Source organism: Anomalospiza imberbis, unplaced genomic scaffold, assembly GCF_031753505.1.
Source record: "Anomalospiza imberbis isolate Cuckoo-Finch-1a 21T00152 unplaced genomic scaffold, ASM3175350v1 scaffold_1158, whole genome shotgun sequence".
Lineage (NCBI taxonomy): Eukaryota > Metazoa > Chordata > Aves > Passeriformes > Viduidae > Anomalospiza > Anomalospiza imberbis.
Genome location: NW_027099550.1, coordinates 1 through 12,215, shown reverse-complemented (window position 1 = coordinate 12,215; position 12,215 = coordinate 1). Strand labels below are relative to the sequence as shown.

Below are 12,215 nucleotides of genomic sequence, written 5' to 3'. Positions count from 1 at the left end.
CGCCCACCCGTCATCCCGCCATATTGACAGGAGCCTCAGCCAATCGGCGAGCGGAGAGAGGCGCCAAGCCCCGCCCCGCTCTCACCCTTTGCCCTCAGCCAATCAGAGGCGAGTTCCGCGCGTGCCCCGGCGCGGGCGGGCCTTGCCCCCTCCCACCCCCTTCGCCGGCCAATCACGTCTGGCCGCGCTGAGGATTGACAGCGGCACGAGCCAATGGGGAGAGACGGGAGGCGGGGCAGCGCAGGGCTCGGAGGCCGCGTGGGCGAACACGCTTTATTGGCATGGGGGAGGGGCACGGGGGTGGGCAGAGGGGCCTGGGGGGGACTCAAGGGGGTCCCCACGCCCGGGGGGCTCGGGATGGACCCCCCCACACCTGAGCATGGTCCCCTTCGCGGGGTTTCCCAACTTCCTGAGTGGCCTCATGGCCACGTTCCTGGGGTTTGTCCCCAAATCCCAGGGTGGCCCCACTCGGGGTGGGGGTTGTGTCCACTCAGGAGGGTTGTGTCCACTCAGGAGAGAGTGTCCCCACTCCTACGGTGCCCCCAGTCCTTGTCCCCGCAGCGTTCCCCTCCTGGAGTGTCCCCGGAGAGCGTCCAGCTGTCCCTGCTCTGTCCTCACCGTGAGCGCTCCCCCACCCCAGAATTCGGGGCTGAGGCCGGGGGGTCCCCCAGGCTCAGGGCTGCATGCGCAGGGCCCCGTCCAGCCTCACCACCTCCCCGTTGATCATGGGGTTCTCGGCCAGGGCCTGCACCAGGTGGGCGTACTCCGCAGGGTCCCCCAGGCGGGACGGGAACGGCACCTGCTGGCCCAAAAACTTCCGCACCTTCTCGGGCAAACCGGCCAGGAGCGGCGTGGAGAACAGCCCTGAGGAACCCCAAAAAGCAGGGTGTGAATCGGGGCGCTCCCCCTGCCCACCCTCCCACGCCGGTGCCCCCCGGGTGGCCCTACCTGGGGCGATGGTGACCACGCGGATGCCCAGCGGTGCCAGGTCCCGGGCGATGGGCAGGGTCATGCCCACGATGCCGCCCTTGGAGGCCGAGTAGGCCGCTTGTCCCACCTGTGGGGAGGTGCTGTGGCCACTGCAGGGTTCTCTGACCCCACCCCGGCGGCTCCCAGGGTCGCCGGGGGTGCCTCACCTGCCCCTCGAAGGCGGCCACGCTGGCCGTGTTGACCACGAGCCCGCGGTGGCCGTCGGCGTCCGGCTCGTTGTGGCTCATGAGCTGCGCGCTCAGGCGGATCACGTTGAAGGTCCCCACCAGGTTCACCTGGGAGAGGGAGGAGGATTTGGGGAGGGGGGTCTTGTGGGCACCGCCAAACCCTGCTGGTACCCCCACAGCCCCACCCCGTGCTGTGCTGGGAACACCCCAAAGTCCCCACGTCTACAGCCACGCCACTGACCACGGCATCCACGCCACTGACCAGATCATCCATGCCACTGACCAGATCATCCAGGCCACTGACCACGGCATCCAGGCCACTGACCAGGTCATCCACGCCACTGACCACGGCATCCACGCCACTGACCACGGCATCCAGGCCACTGACCACATCATCCACGCCACTGACCACGGCATCCACGCCACTGACCACGGCATCCAGGCCACTGACCAGATCATCCATGCCACTGACCACGGCATCCAGGCCACTGACCAGGTCATCCACGCCACTGACCACGGCATCCAGGCCACTGACCACGGCATCCACGCCACTGACCACGGCATCCAGGCCACTGACCAGGTCATCCACGCCACTGACCACGGCATCCACGCCACTGACCACGGCATCCAGGCCACTGACCACATCATCCACGCCACTGACCACGGCATCCACGCCACTGACCACGGCATCCAGGCCACTGACCAGATCATCCATGCCACTGACCACGGCATCCAGGCCACTGACCAGGTCATCCACGCCACTGACCACGGCATCCAGGCCACTGACCACGGCATCCACGCCACTGACCACAGCATCCACGCCACTGACCACGGCATCCACGCCACTGACCAGATCATCCACGCCACTGACCAGATCATCCAGGCCACTGACCACGGCATCCACGCCACTGACCACGGCATCCACGCCACTGACCACAGCATCCAGGCCACTGACCACGGCATCCACACCACTGACCACGGCATCCAGGCCACTGACCAGAGGCACACCTCATCCACCCCACTGACCAGGTAATCCACGCTACTGACCAGGTCATCCAGGCCATTGACCAGAGACCCCCCTCATTCACCCCACTGACCACAGACACCCCCATCCCACTGTCCAGGGCCCCCCAAGCCCCCCACTCACGTTGATGACCCTCTGGAAGTCTTCCAGGTCGTGCACTTTGTCCTTCTTGCTGTTGTAGGTCTTGACGGCGATGCCGATGCCGGCGCAGTTCACGGCCAGGTCCAGGCGGCCAAACTTCTTCTGGGCCACGGCCAGCGCCGCCCCCACCTCCTCGGGAGAGGTCACCTGGGGGCCACCGAGGTGGGGTGTCACCACTGGGACCGTGCTGGGACACGGCTGGCGGGGTTAAGGTGGGCTGGCAGCATTGGGGTCATGGTGGGTGTGACTCGCGGGGTCAAGGTGGTCCCCAGTCGAGGGGGTGGCCAAGGTAGCCCCCACCTCCTCAGCTGAGGTCACCTGGGGACAAGGGGGCTGTGTTGAGGGGGGATGTCACCCGAGGGGACAAGGTGGGATGTCACCAGCAAGGTCAAGGTGACCCCGACTCCTCAGTCAAGGTCACGTTGGCCCCAGTTTGATGGGGGGGGGATGGATGTCACCAGTGGGGTCAAGGTGGTCCCCACCTCCTTGGCCAAGGCCACCTGTGGGGTCAAGGGGGCTCCACATCAAGGTGGGATGTCACCTGAGAGGTCAAAGGTCACCAGTGGGGTCAAGGTGGCCCCACACTCGGGGGTAATGTCACCAGCGGGGGGGGGGGGTCACGGTGGCCCCGTGTCGAGGGGGGATGTCACCAGCGGGGGGGGGGTCACGGTGGCCCCGTGTCGAGGGGAGATGTCACCAGCGGGGGGGGGTCACGGTGGCCCCGTGTCGAGGGGAGATGTCACCAGCGGGGGGGGGTCACGGTGGCCCCGTGTCGAGGGGGGATGTCACCAGCGGGGGGGGGTCACGGTGGCCCCGTGTCGAGGGGGGATGTCACCAGCGGGGGGGGTCACGGTGGCCCCGTGTCGAGGGGAGATGTCACCGCTGTGCTCAAGGTGGAGAAGCCCCCCCGGTGCTCACGTCGGCGGGGGCGAAGGCGCAGTGGTCGCCCAGCTCCTGGGCCAGCTGGCCCCCGCTGGACGAGGGCAGGTCCAGCAGCACCACCCGCGCCCCGTGCTGCACCAGCCGCTCCACCGTGGCCCGGCCCAGCCCGGAGCCGCCGCCGGTCACCAGCGCCACCAGGCCCTGCGGGAGGGGGGACACAGAGGGGTCAGCGGGGAGAGGGGACCCCCGCCAACATCCCCGGGGGACGCGGGGTCCGGGGGGGTCCCGGTACCTTCACGCCGCGAATCGCCGCCATCGCCGCCGTCCGGCCAATGCCCGCGGGGGGCGGCACCGGGAGGGGCGGGGAAGGAGAGGGAGGGACCGGGAGGGACAAAGGAGGGAGAGGGAGGGACAAAAGAGGGGAGGGACAAGAGAAGGGAGAGAGGAAGGATCGGAGACAGACCCGGGAGGGACCGGGGGAAGAAAGGGGAGGGACAGGGGAGGGACCGGGCGGAACCGGGGGAGGACCTGGGAGACACCGGGGGGAGGGATCGGGGGGTTGGGCCAAAGGAGGGTTCGGGGGTGGGACCGGGGGAGAACCGGGGGGGGACACCGTGGGCTGGCCCGAGGGAGGGACGGGGGTGGGACCGGCAGGGGTCACGAGCGGGGGAATCCCGGGGGGAGGGGAGCGGGACAAGGGGGGGGTCCCCCAGCTCCAGGGAGGGGCCCGGGGGGTGTCCCAGGCATCGAGGGTCCCCAGAGCGGCCGGGGGGGTCGGGGGTGTCCGGAAGGGTCCCATGGTGGGGGGAGGGGGGGGTCCCGATCTCCTTTTCCTCCTCATCCCCGGGACTGAGAACCCCAAAATTGGGAACCCCCCCCCCCCCCTCAAAGAGACAGGATTGAGACATTTAACTGGAGGGGGACCAAGACCCCCAAAAAAAAGGGGATGGTGACCCTGTGGGGACAAGATCCGGTCCCCCGGGGGGTGGGATTTGGATTCCCGGGGGGATAATTCCACACCCCCACCCCCCCTGGATTGGGACCCCCTAGAGAACAAGACCACCCGAGGAGGGGGGGGTCAGCACCCCAGGACTGAGACCCCCCCACGGGGGAACGGCACCAGGACCCCCAGGCGGACACGGCTGAGCCCCAAAGGTGCCGGGGTCGGGTCCCTACGGGGGGGGGCCCCGCTGGCCCCCCCCTTGTCCCTCCCAGCCCGGCCAGCGGCCAGGGTATAACGTTACCTGCGACCTTCCCGGGGGGCACCGCCAGCACCCGCCGGGCCCCCCCCCCCACCCCCCAGCCCCCAAAATGGAGGAAAAATCTCCCAAAATCCCAGGTACGAGGGACAGGGGGGCAATTCTGGGGGGGAGGGGTAGGGGGCGGTGGGACAGCGACACTGACGGCGGGGACACTGACCGGGGGCGGGGGCAGAGGCAGGGACATGGCGGCGACATCGCAGCGGCTGACAGGGACCACCCCCCCCCCAAAAAAAAAATAAAAATAAAATAAAAAATAAAAAAGTGGGTGCTCTTTTTGCACCCCTCGAGTGAGACTGGGATCGGGGGGGGTGGAATTTGAAGGGGGGGGGGACACAGACGTGCTGGGCGAGGGGGAAATCCCCCCCGAACACACCCCATAGCGGGGATTTCCCCCTTCAGGGCACTTTTTCTACCCCAGTTTGGGGTGCAGGAGGGATTTGGGGGTGCAAAAGGCAATTGGGGAGTTCTGGAAGGGACAGAATTTTGGGGGGGGGCACACAGGCGTGCTGTGAGGGGGAAAATCCCCCCCAGCCAACCCCATAGCGGGGATTTCCCCCTTCAGGGCACTTTTTCTACCCCGGTTTGGGGTGCAGGAGGGATTTGGGGGTGCAAAAGGCAATTGGGGAGGTCTGGGAGAGGCGGAATTTGGGGGGGGGCACACGGGCGTGCTGCGAGGGGGAAATCCCCCCCTAATACACCCCATAGCGGGGATTTCCCCCTTCAGGGCAGGTTTTTCTACCCCAGTTTGGGGTGCAGGGGGGATTTGGGGGTGCAAAAGGCAATTGGGGAGGTCTGGAAGGGATAGAATTTGGGGGGGGGGGTGCACACAGGCGTGCTGTGAGGGGGAAATCCCCCCCAAACACACCCCATAGCAGGGATTTCCCCCTTCAGGGCACTTTTTCTACCCCAGTTTGGGGTGCAGGAGGGATTTGGGGGTGCAAAAGGCAATTGGGGTGGTCTGGGAGAGGCGGAATCTGGGGGGGGGGCACACGGGCGTGCTGCGAGGGGGAAATCCCCCCCTAATACACCCCATAGCGGGGATTTCCCCCTGCAGGGCACTTTTTCTACCCCAGTTTGGGGTGCAGGAGGGATTTGGGGGTGCAAAAGGCAATTGGGGAGGTCTGGAAGAGACATAATTTGGGGGGGAGGCACACGGGCGTGCTGTGAGGGGGAAATCCCCCCCGAACACACCCCATAGCGGGGATTTCCCCCTTCAGGGCACTTTTTCTACCCCAGTTTGGGGTGCAGGAGGGATTTGGGGGTGCAAAAGGCAATTGGGGTGGTCTGGGAGAGGCGGAATTTGGGGGGGGGGGGCACACAGGCGTGCTTGGCGAGAGGGAAATCCCCCCCCGAACACACCCCATAGCGGGGATTTCCCCTTCAGGGCACTTTTTCTACCCCAGTTTGGGTGCAGGAGGGATTTGGGGGTGCAAAAGGCAATTGGGGAGTTCTGGAAGGGACAGAATTTGGGGGGGGGGGGGGCACACGGGCGTGCTGTGAGGGGGAAATCCCCCCCAATACACCCCATAGCGGGGATTTCCCCCTGCAGGGCAGGTTTTTCTACCCCAGTTTGGGGTGCAGGAGGGATTTGGGGGTGCAAAAAGCAATTGGGGTGGTCTGGGGGGGGTAAGAGTGCTGTTACCCCCTATCAAATGCCCCCCACACCCCCTCCCCAGCCTGCGTGCCCCAGTTCACCAACTGCCCCACCATGGTGATCCTGGTGGGGTTACCCGCCCGAGGCAAGACCTACATCTCCCGCAAACTCACCCGCTACCTCAACTGGATCGGCACCCCGACTCGGGGTGAGTGATTTTGGGGGTGGGGAGGGGAGCCCCAAAAAGTTTGGGGGTGCCCCTAAACCCCCGCCCCCCTCTGCAGTGTTCAACGTGGGTGAGTACCGCAGGGAAGCCGTCCCCAACTACAAAAATTACGAATTCTTCCGCCACGATAACGCCGAGGGGGTGGAAATCCGCAGGTTAGAAGGGGGAGGGGGGTTTGGGGAGGAGGGGGGCATTTTTTGGGGTACATTTTGTTGGGGGGGGGTCGCAGCCGAGACAGCTGCACCCCCAAATTCTCAGGCACTGCGCTCTGGCCGCCCTGAAGGACGTCCGTGCTTACCTGAGCTCTGAGGAGGGGCAGGTGGCGGTAAGAGACCCCCCCCCCGAAAAAAAATTAACCCCTCCATGGGCAAACTTCACCCCAAATATTTGGGGAGGGGGGTGTGTTCAAATTTCTCCCCCCACCCCCACCAAAAGGTGTTCGATGCCACCAACACGACGCGGGAACGGCGGGACGTGATCCTGCAGTTCGCCAAGGAAAACGGGTACAAGGTAGAATTTGGGGGGGGTGGGGTCGTGAGGAGTTTTGGGGGGGTCGTGAGGAGTTTTGGGGGGGTCGTGAGGAGTTTTGGCGGGGGTTTATGGGTTTATAGAGGGGGGGAGGTGCTGCTTGGGGGGGGTCTTGAGTATGTTGGGGGGGCAGAAATGTTTTGGGGGTGCCCATAGGATGAGGGGGGTGACGCTGTTTTGGGGGGTCTGGGGGCAGTGAGCGGCACTGGTTTGGGGGTACCCGCAGTTTGGGGGTGCCCACGGTGTTGGGGGGGGATGGTGACACCGATTTGGAGGTGTGACAACATGGAGGGGAGGGGGTGGCACCGATTTGGGGGGGCTACAGCACATGGGGGGACACTTGCAGGGATTTGGGGGGGGTGACGCTGTTTTGGGGTGCTCACAGCACGGTGGGGACAGTGACAATGACTTTGGGGGGTGTTGGCACAGTTTTGGGGGTGTCCACAATTCGGGGGGGGTGGGCAGTGACAGGATTTGGGGGTGTCACAGCATGGGAGGTTGGTGACACTGTTTTGGGGGTGTCACAGTGCGGGGAGGTGACAGTTTTGGGGTGTCACAGCACGGGGAAAGGGTGGTGACACTGTTTTGGGGGTGTCACAGCATGGGGGTGGCACCGGTCCCCCCCTTTCCCCCTGCCCCCCAGGTTCTGTTCGTCGAGTCCATCTGTGACGACCCCACCATCATCGAGGAGAACATCAAGGTGAGACCCTGGGTGGGGCTGTGACAACGGGGACCTGGAGGTGACAACAGGGACCTGGAGGTGACAACAGGGACCTGGAGGTGACAGCTGGGACCTGGAGGTGACAACAGGGACCTGGAGGTGACAGCTGGGACCTGGAGGTGACAACAGGGATGTGGAGGTGACAACAGGGACCTGGAGGTGACAATGGGGACCTGGAGGTGACACCTGGGACCTGGAGGTGACAGCTGGGACCTGGAGGTGACAACAGGGATGTGGAGGTGACAACAGGGACCTGGAGGTGACAACAGGGACCTGGAGGTGACAGCTGGGACCTGGAGGTGACAGCTGGGACCTGGAGGTGACAGCTGGGACCTGGAGGTGACAACGGGGACCTGGAGGTGACAACGGGGACCTGGAGGTGACAAATGGGACCTGGAGGTGACAACGGGGATGTGGAGGTGACAACAGGGACCTGGAGGTGACAACGGGGACCTGGAGGTGACAACAGGGACCTGGAGGTGACAGCTGGGACCTGGAGGTGACAATGGGGACTTGGAGGTGACAACAGGGATGTGGAGGTGACAACAGGGACCTGGAGGTGACAGCTGGGACCTGGAGGTGACAGCTGGGACCTGGTGGTGACAGCTGGGGGTGGGGGAAGCTGCGTGTGCCCCCCAAAACGCCGCACTCCCCCCAATTCTGCAGCAAGTCAAGCTGAGCAGCCCCGACTACAAGGGCCGCGCGCAGGACGAGGCCGTGGCCGATTTCCTGAAGCGCATCGAGTGCTACAAGGCCACCTACGAGCCCCTGGACGACGAGCTGGACAGGTGACCCCCACCCCAAGTCCCCCCCACACCCCGCCAGGCCTGCCCTGACCGGGGTGTCCCCCCCAAACCCCCCCAGCGGGCTGTCCTACATCAAGATCTTCGACGTGGGCGTGCGGTACCTGGCGAACCGGGTGCAGGGCCACGTGCAGAGCCGCACCGTTTATTACCTGATGAACATCCACGTCACGCCCCGCACCATCTACCTGAGCCGCCACGGCGAGAGCCAGCTCAACCTGCGCGGGCGCATCGGCGGCGACTCGGGGCTGTCCCCTCGTGGGCAACAGGTGGGGTCAGAGGCAGCTCAGCCTGCGGGGACACAGCTGGGGGACGCAGGGATGTCCCCTCGTGGGTAATAGGTGGGGTCAGAGATAGCTCATCCTGCGGGGACACACCTGGGGGACGCAGGGATGTCCCCTCGTGGGCAATAGGTGGGGTCAGAGATGGCTCATCCTGCGGGGACACACCTGGGGGACGCAGGGATGTCTCCTCGTGGGCAATAGGTGGGGTCAGAGCCAGCTCAGCCTGTGGGGACACACCTGGGGGACGCAGGGATGTCCCCTCGTGGGCAACAGGTGGGGTCAGAGCCAGCTCAGCCTGTGGGGACACACCTGGGGGACGCAGGGATGTCCCCTCATGGGCAATAGGTGGGGTCAGAGATAGCTCATCCTGCGGGGACACACCTGGGGATGTCCCCTCGTGGGCAACAGGTGGGGTCAGAGCCAGCTCAGCCTGCGGGGACACACCTGGGGGACGCAGGGATGTCCCCTCGTGGCAATAGGTGGGGTCAGAGATAGCTCATCCTGCGGGGACACACCTGGGGGACGCAGGGATGTCCCCTCATGGGCAATAGGTGGGGTCAGAGCCAGCTCAGCCTGTGGGGACACACCTGGGGGACGCAGGGATGTCCCCTCGAGGGCAATAGGTGGGGTCAGAGCCAGCTCAGCCTGCAGGGACACACCTGGGGGACGCAGGGATGTCCCCTCGTGGGCAATAGGTGGGGTCAGAGGCAGCTCAGCCTGCGGGGACACACCTGGGGGACGCAGGGATGTCCCCTCATGGGCAACAGGTGGGGTCAGAGCCAGCTCAGCCTGCAGGGACACACCTGGGGGACACAGGGATGTCCCCTCGTGGGCAACAGGTGGGGTCAGAGCCAGCTCAGCCTGTGGGGACACACCTGGGGGACGCAGGGATGTCCCCTCGTGGGAAACAGGTGGGGTCAGAGGCAGCTCAGCCTGCGGGGACACACCTGGGGGACGCAGGGAGGTCCCATCACAGGCACCAGGTGGGGCTGGGGGGGAACAGGTGAGGTGTGGGGTGGTGCTAAAGGAAGCCACACCCAGCAGAGTCACCCCAGGTGATCACAGGGTGGAGCTAATTATCCAGGCCACACCCAAAAAGGGGCAGGGCTTAGGCCACACTCCGATGCTCCCCATCCCCTGCTGTGGGGGTGAGGGCTGTGCCCAGGGGGACAGGACCAGGAAAAGCCACACCCAGTGGCCAAATCCTTCTCCCCGCCCCTCCCAGTACGCGCAAGCTCTGGCCCAGTTCATCCGCAGCCAGGACATCCGGGAGCTGAAGGTGTGGACCAGCCACATGAAGCGAACCATCGAGACGGCCGAGGCGCTGGGCGTGCCCTACGAGCAGTGGAAGGCCCTCAATGAGATCGACGCCGTGAGCCACGCCCCTTTTTTTGGGATTTGGAGGGGGGGACCCCACAAATTACCACCACGCCCCCCAACGCCGCTGTCCCACAGGGGGTCTGCGAGGAGATGACCTACGAGGAGATCCAGGAGCACTACCCCAAGGAGCTGGCGCTGCGGGACCAGGACAAGTACCGCTACCGCTACCCCAAGGGCGAGGTACCCCCAAAATCCCCCTGCCTCGGGGGACATCTGGGGTGGGGGGGGCAGCGTTTTGGGGACACCCCCTAACCCCCCTCGCCAGTCCTACGAGGATCTGGTGCAGCGGCTGGAGCCTGTCATCATGGAGCTGGAGCGGCAGGAGAACGTTCTGGTCATCTGCCACCAGGCTGTCATGCGCTGCCTGCTGGCTTATTTCCTGGACAAGAGCGCAGGTGACAACTGGGGACAGCCAGGGGACAACTGGGGACAGCCCAGAGCTGCTGTGCCCACCTCATTTCTCTTAACACCCCCCCCCAGATGAGCTGCCCTACCTCAAGTGCCCCCTGCACACGGTGCTAAAGCTGACCCCCGTGGCCTATGGTGAGTGGGGTGGTGTCACCCCAAAAAGGGACTGTTCCCCCCAGGGTGGCTCCAGAAAATGGGGACAATTCCCCCTAAAAAGGGGACCTGTGTCCCTCCCCAGAACTGGAGACAAAGTCCCCCCAAAAGGGACTGTCCCCTCAGAGTGGCTCCAGAAAACGGGGACGATTCTGCCCAAAAGGGGAACTGTTCACCCTTGTGTCCCCCCCCAGAACTGGGGACAAAGTCCCTCTAAAATGGAACTGTCCCCCCAGAGACCCTCCCCAAAATGGGGACAATTCCCCCCAAAAAGGGGACTTGTGTCCCTTACAGAATTGGGGACAAAGTCCCCCAAAAATGAGACTGTCCCCCAGAATGCCTCCATAAAATGGGGACAATTCTCCCCAAAGGAGACCCAGCATAAAATGGGGACAACCACCCCAAGAGACCCCAAAAGACCCCAAGTATCCCACACTAAAAAGGGGACAATTCCCCCCGTAAAGGGACTGTTCCTCCTGTGTTCCACCCCAAAATGGGGACAATTCCTCCCAAAAAGGGCCTGTTCCTCCTGTGTCCCACCCCAAAATGGGGACAATTCCTCCCAAAAAGGGACTGTTCCCCCCGTGTCCCACCCCAAAATGGGGACAATTCCTCCCAAAAAGGGACTGTTCCCCCGTGTCCCACCCCAAAATGGGGACAGTTCCCCCCGTAAAGGGACTGTTCCCCCTGTGTCCCACCCCAAAATGGGGACAGTTCCTCCCAAAAAGGGACTGTTCCGCCCGTGTCCCACCCCAAAATGGGGACAATTCCTCCCAAAAAGGGACTGTTCCCCCCGTGTCCCACCCCAAAATGGGGACAATTCCTCCCAAAAAGGGACTGTTCCCCCTGTGTCCCACCCCAAAATGGGGACAGTTCCTCCCAAAAAGGGACTGTTCCCCCTGTGTCCCACCCCAAAATGGGGACAGTTCCTCCCAAAAAGGGACTGTTCCCCCTGTGTCCCACCCCAAAATGGGGACAATTCCTCCCAAAAAGGGACTGTTCCCCCTGTGTCCCACCCCAAAATGGGGACAATTCCTCCCAAAAAGGGACTGTTCCCCCCGTGTCCCACCCCAAAACGGGGACAATTCCTCCCAAAAAGGGACTGTTCCCCCCGTGTCCCACCCCAAAACGGGGACAATTCCTCCCAAAAAGGGACTGTTCCCCCTGTGTCCCACCCCAAAACGGGGACAATTCCTCCCAAAAAGGGACTGTTCCCCCTGTGTCCCACCCCAAAATGGAGACAATTCTCCCAAAAAGGGACTGTTCCCCCTGTGTCCCACCCCAAAGTGGGGACAATTCCTCCCAAAAAGGGACTGTTCCCCCTGTGTCCCACCCCAAAATGGGGACAATTCCTCCCAAAAAGGGCCTGTTCCCCCTGTGTCCCACCCCAAAATGGGGACAATTCCTCCCAAAAAGGGACTGTGTCCCACCCCGAAATGGGGACAATTGCCCCCAAACCCCTCCCTCCTTCCCCTGGAACAGGGTGTGAGGTCGAGTCCATCTTCCTCAACATCGAGGCAGTGAACACCCACCGGGCACGACCCCAGGTGAGGGACCCCATCCCCAAATCCACCCCAAAAAGAGGGTGCAGATCTCATTAACCCCCCAGATAACTGAGAGGGGGGTTAGATTTGGGGGAGGTTCCCCCAAAA

The 12,215-nt window shown here is 64.0% G+C and overlaps 2 protein-coding genes across 2 annotated transcripts; one reads left to right on the top strand and one right to left on the bottom strand.

Moving 5' to 3' along the window:
- Window positions 1-229: 229 nt before the first annotated feature.
- HSD17B10 (hydroxysteroid 17-beta dehydrogenase 10) lies at window positions 230-3,600 on the bottom strand. The gene is made up of 6 exons (XM_068177873.1): window positions 3,497-3,600; window positions 3,241-3,405; window positions 2,305-2,469; window positions 1,137-1,265; window positions 949-1,057; window positions 230-864 (listed from the first exon to the last, which is right to left on the bottom strand). The coding sequence occupies exons 1-6, from the start codon at window positions 3,518-3,520 to the stop codon at window positions 674-676; spliced, it is 783 nt and encodes a 260-aa protein (XP_068033974.1). The 5' UTR covers window positions 3,521-3,600; the 3' UTR covers window positions 230-673.
- Window positions 3,601-6,143: 2,543 nt separating this feature from the next.
- LOC137465878 (6-phosphofructo-2-kinase/fructose-2,6-bisphosphatase) lies at window positions 6,144-12,148 on the top strand (the record flags this gene model as incomplete). The annotated part of the gene is made up of 12 exons (XM_068177875.1): window positions 6,144-6,268; window positions 6,345-6,441; window positions 6,545-6,611; window positions 6,722-6,796; window positions 7,458-7,514; window positions 8,202-8,323; window positions 8,400-8,607; window positions 9,848-9,994; window positions 10,078-10,182; window positions 10,268-10,397; window positions 10,483-10,545; window positions 12,046-12,148. Coding segments are annotated over exons 1-12 (1,268 nt in total), but the record flags the coding sequence as incomplete, so codon positions are not given.
- Window positions 12,149-12,215: the final 67 nt, after the last annotated feature.

What these genes read in the sequence shown, in the direction of transcription:
- HSD17B10 (XM_068177873.1), bottom strand. Translation starts at nt 3,520, where the DNA reads ATGGCGGCGATTCGCGGCGTGAAG. An exon ending in GCGCCTTCGCCCCCGCCGAC is followed by an intron (nt 2,470 to 3,240) that starts GTGAGCACCGGG and finishes GGTGGCCCCCAG; the next exon opens with GTGACCTCTCCCGAGGAGGT. An exon ending in CGTGGTCACCATCGCCCCAG is followed by an intron (nt 865 to 948) that starts GTAGGGCCACCC and finishes GGGGTTCCTCAG; the next exon opens with GGCTGTTCTCCACGCCGCTC.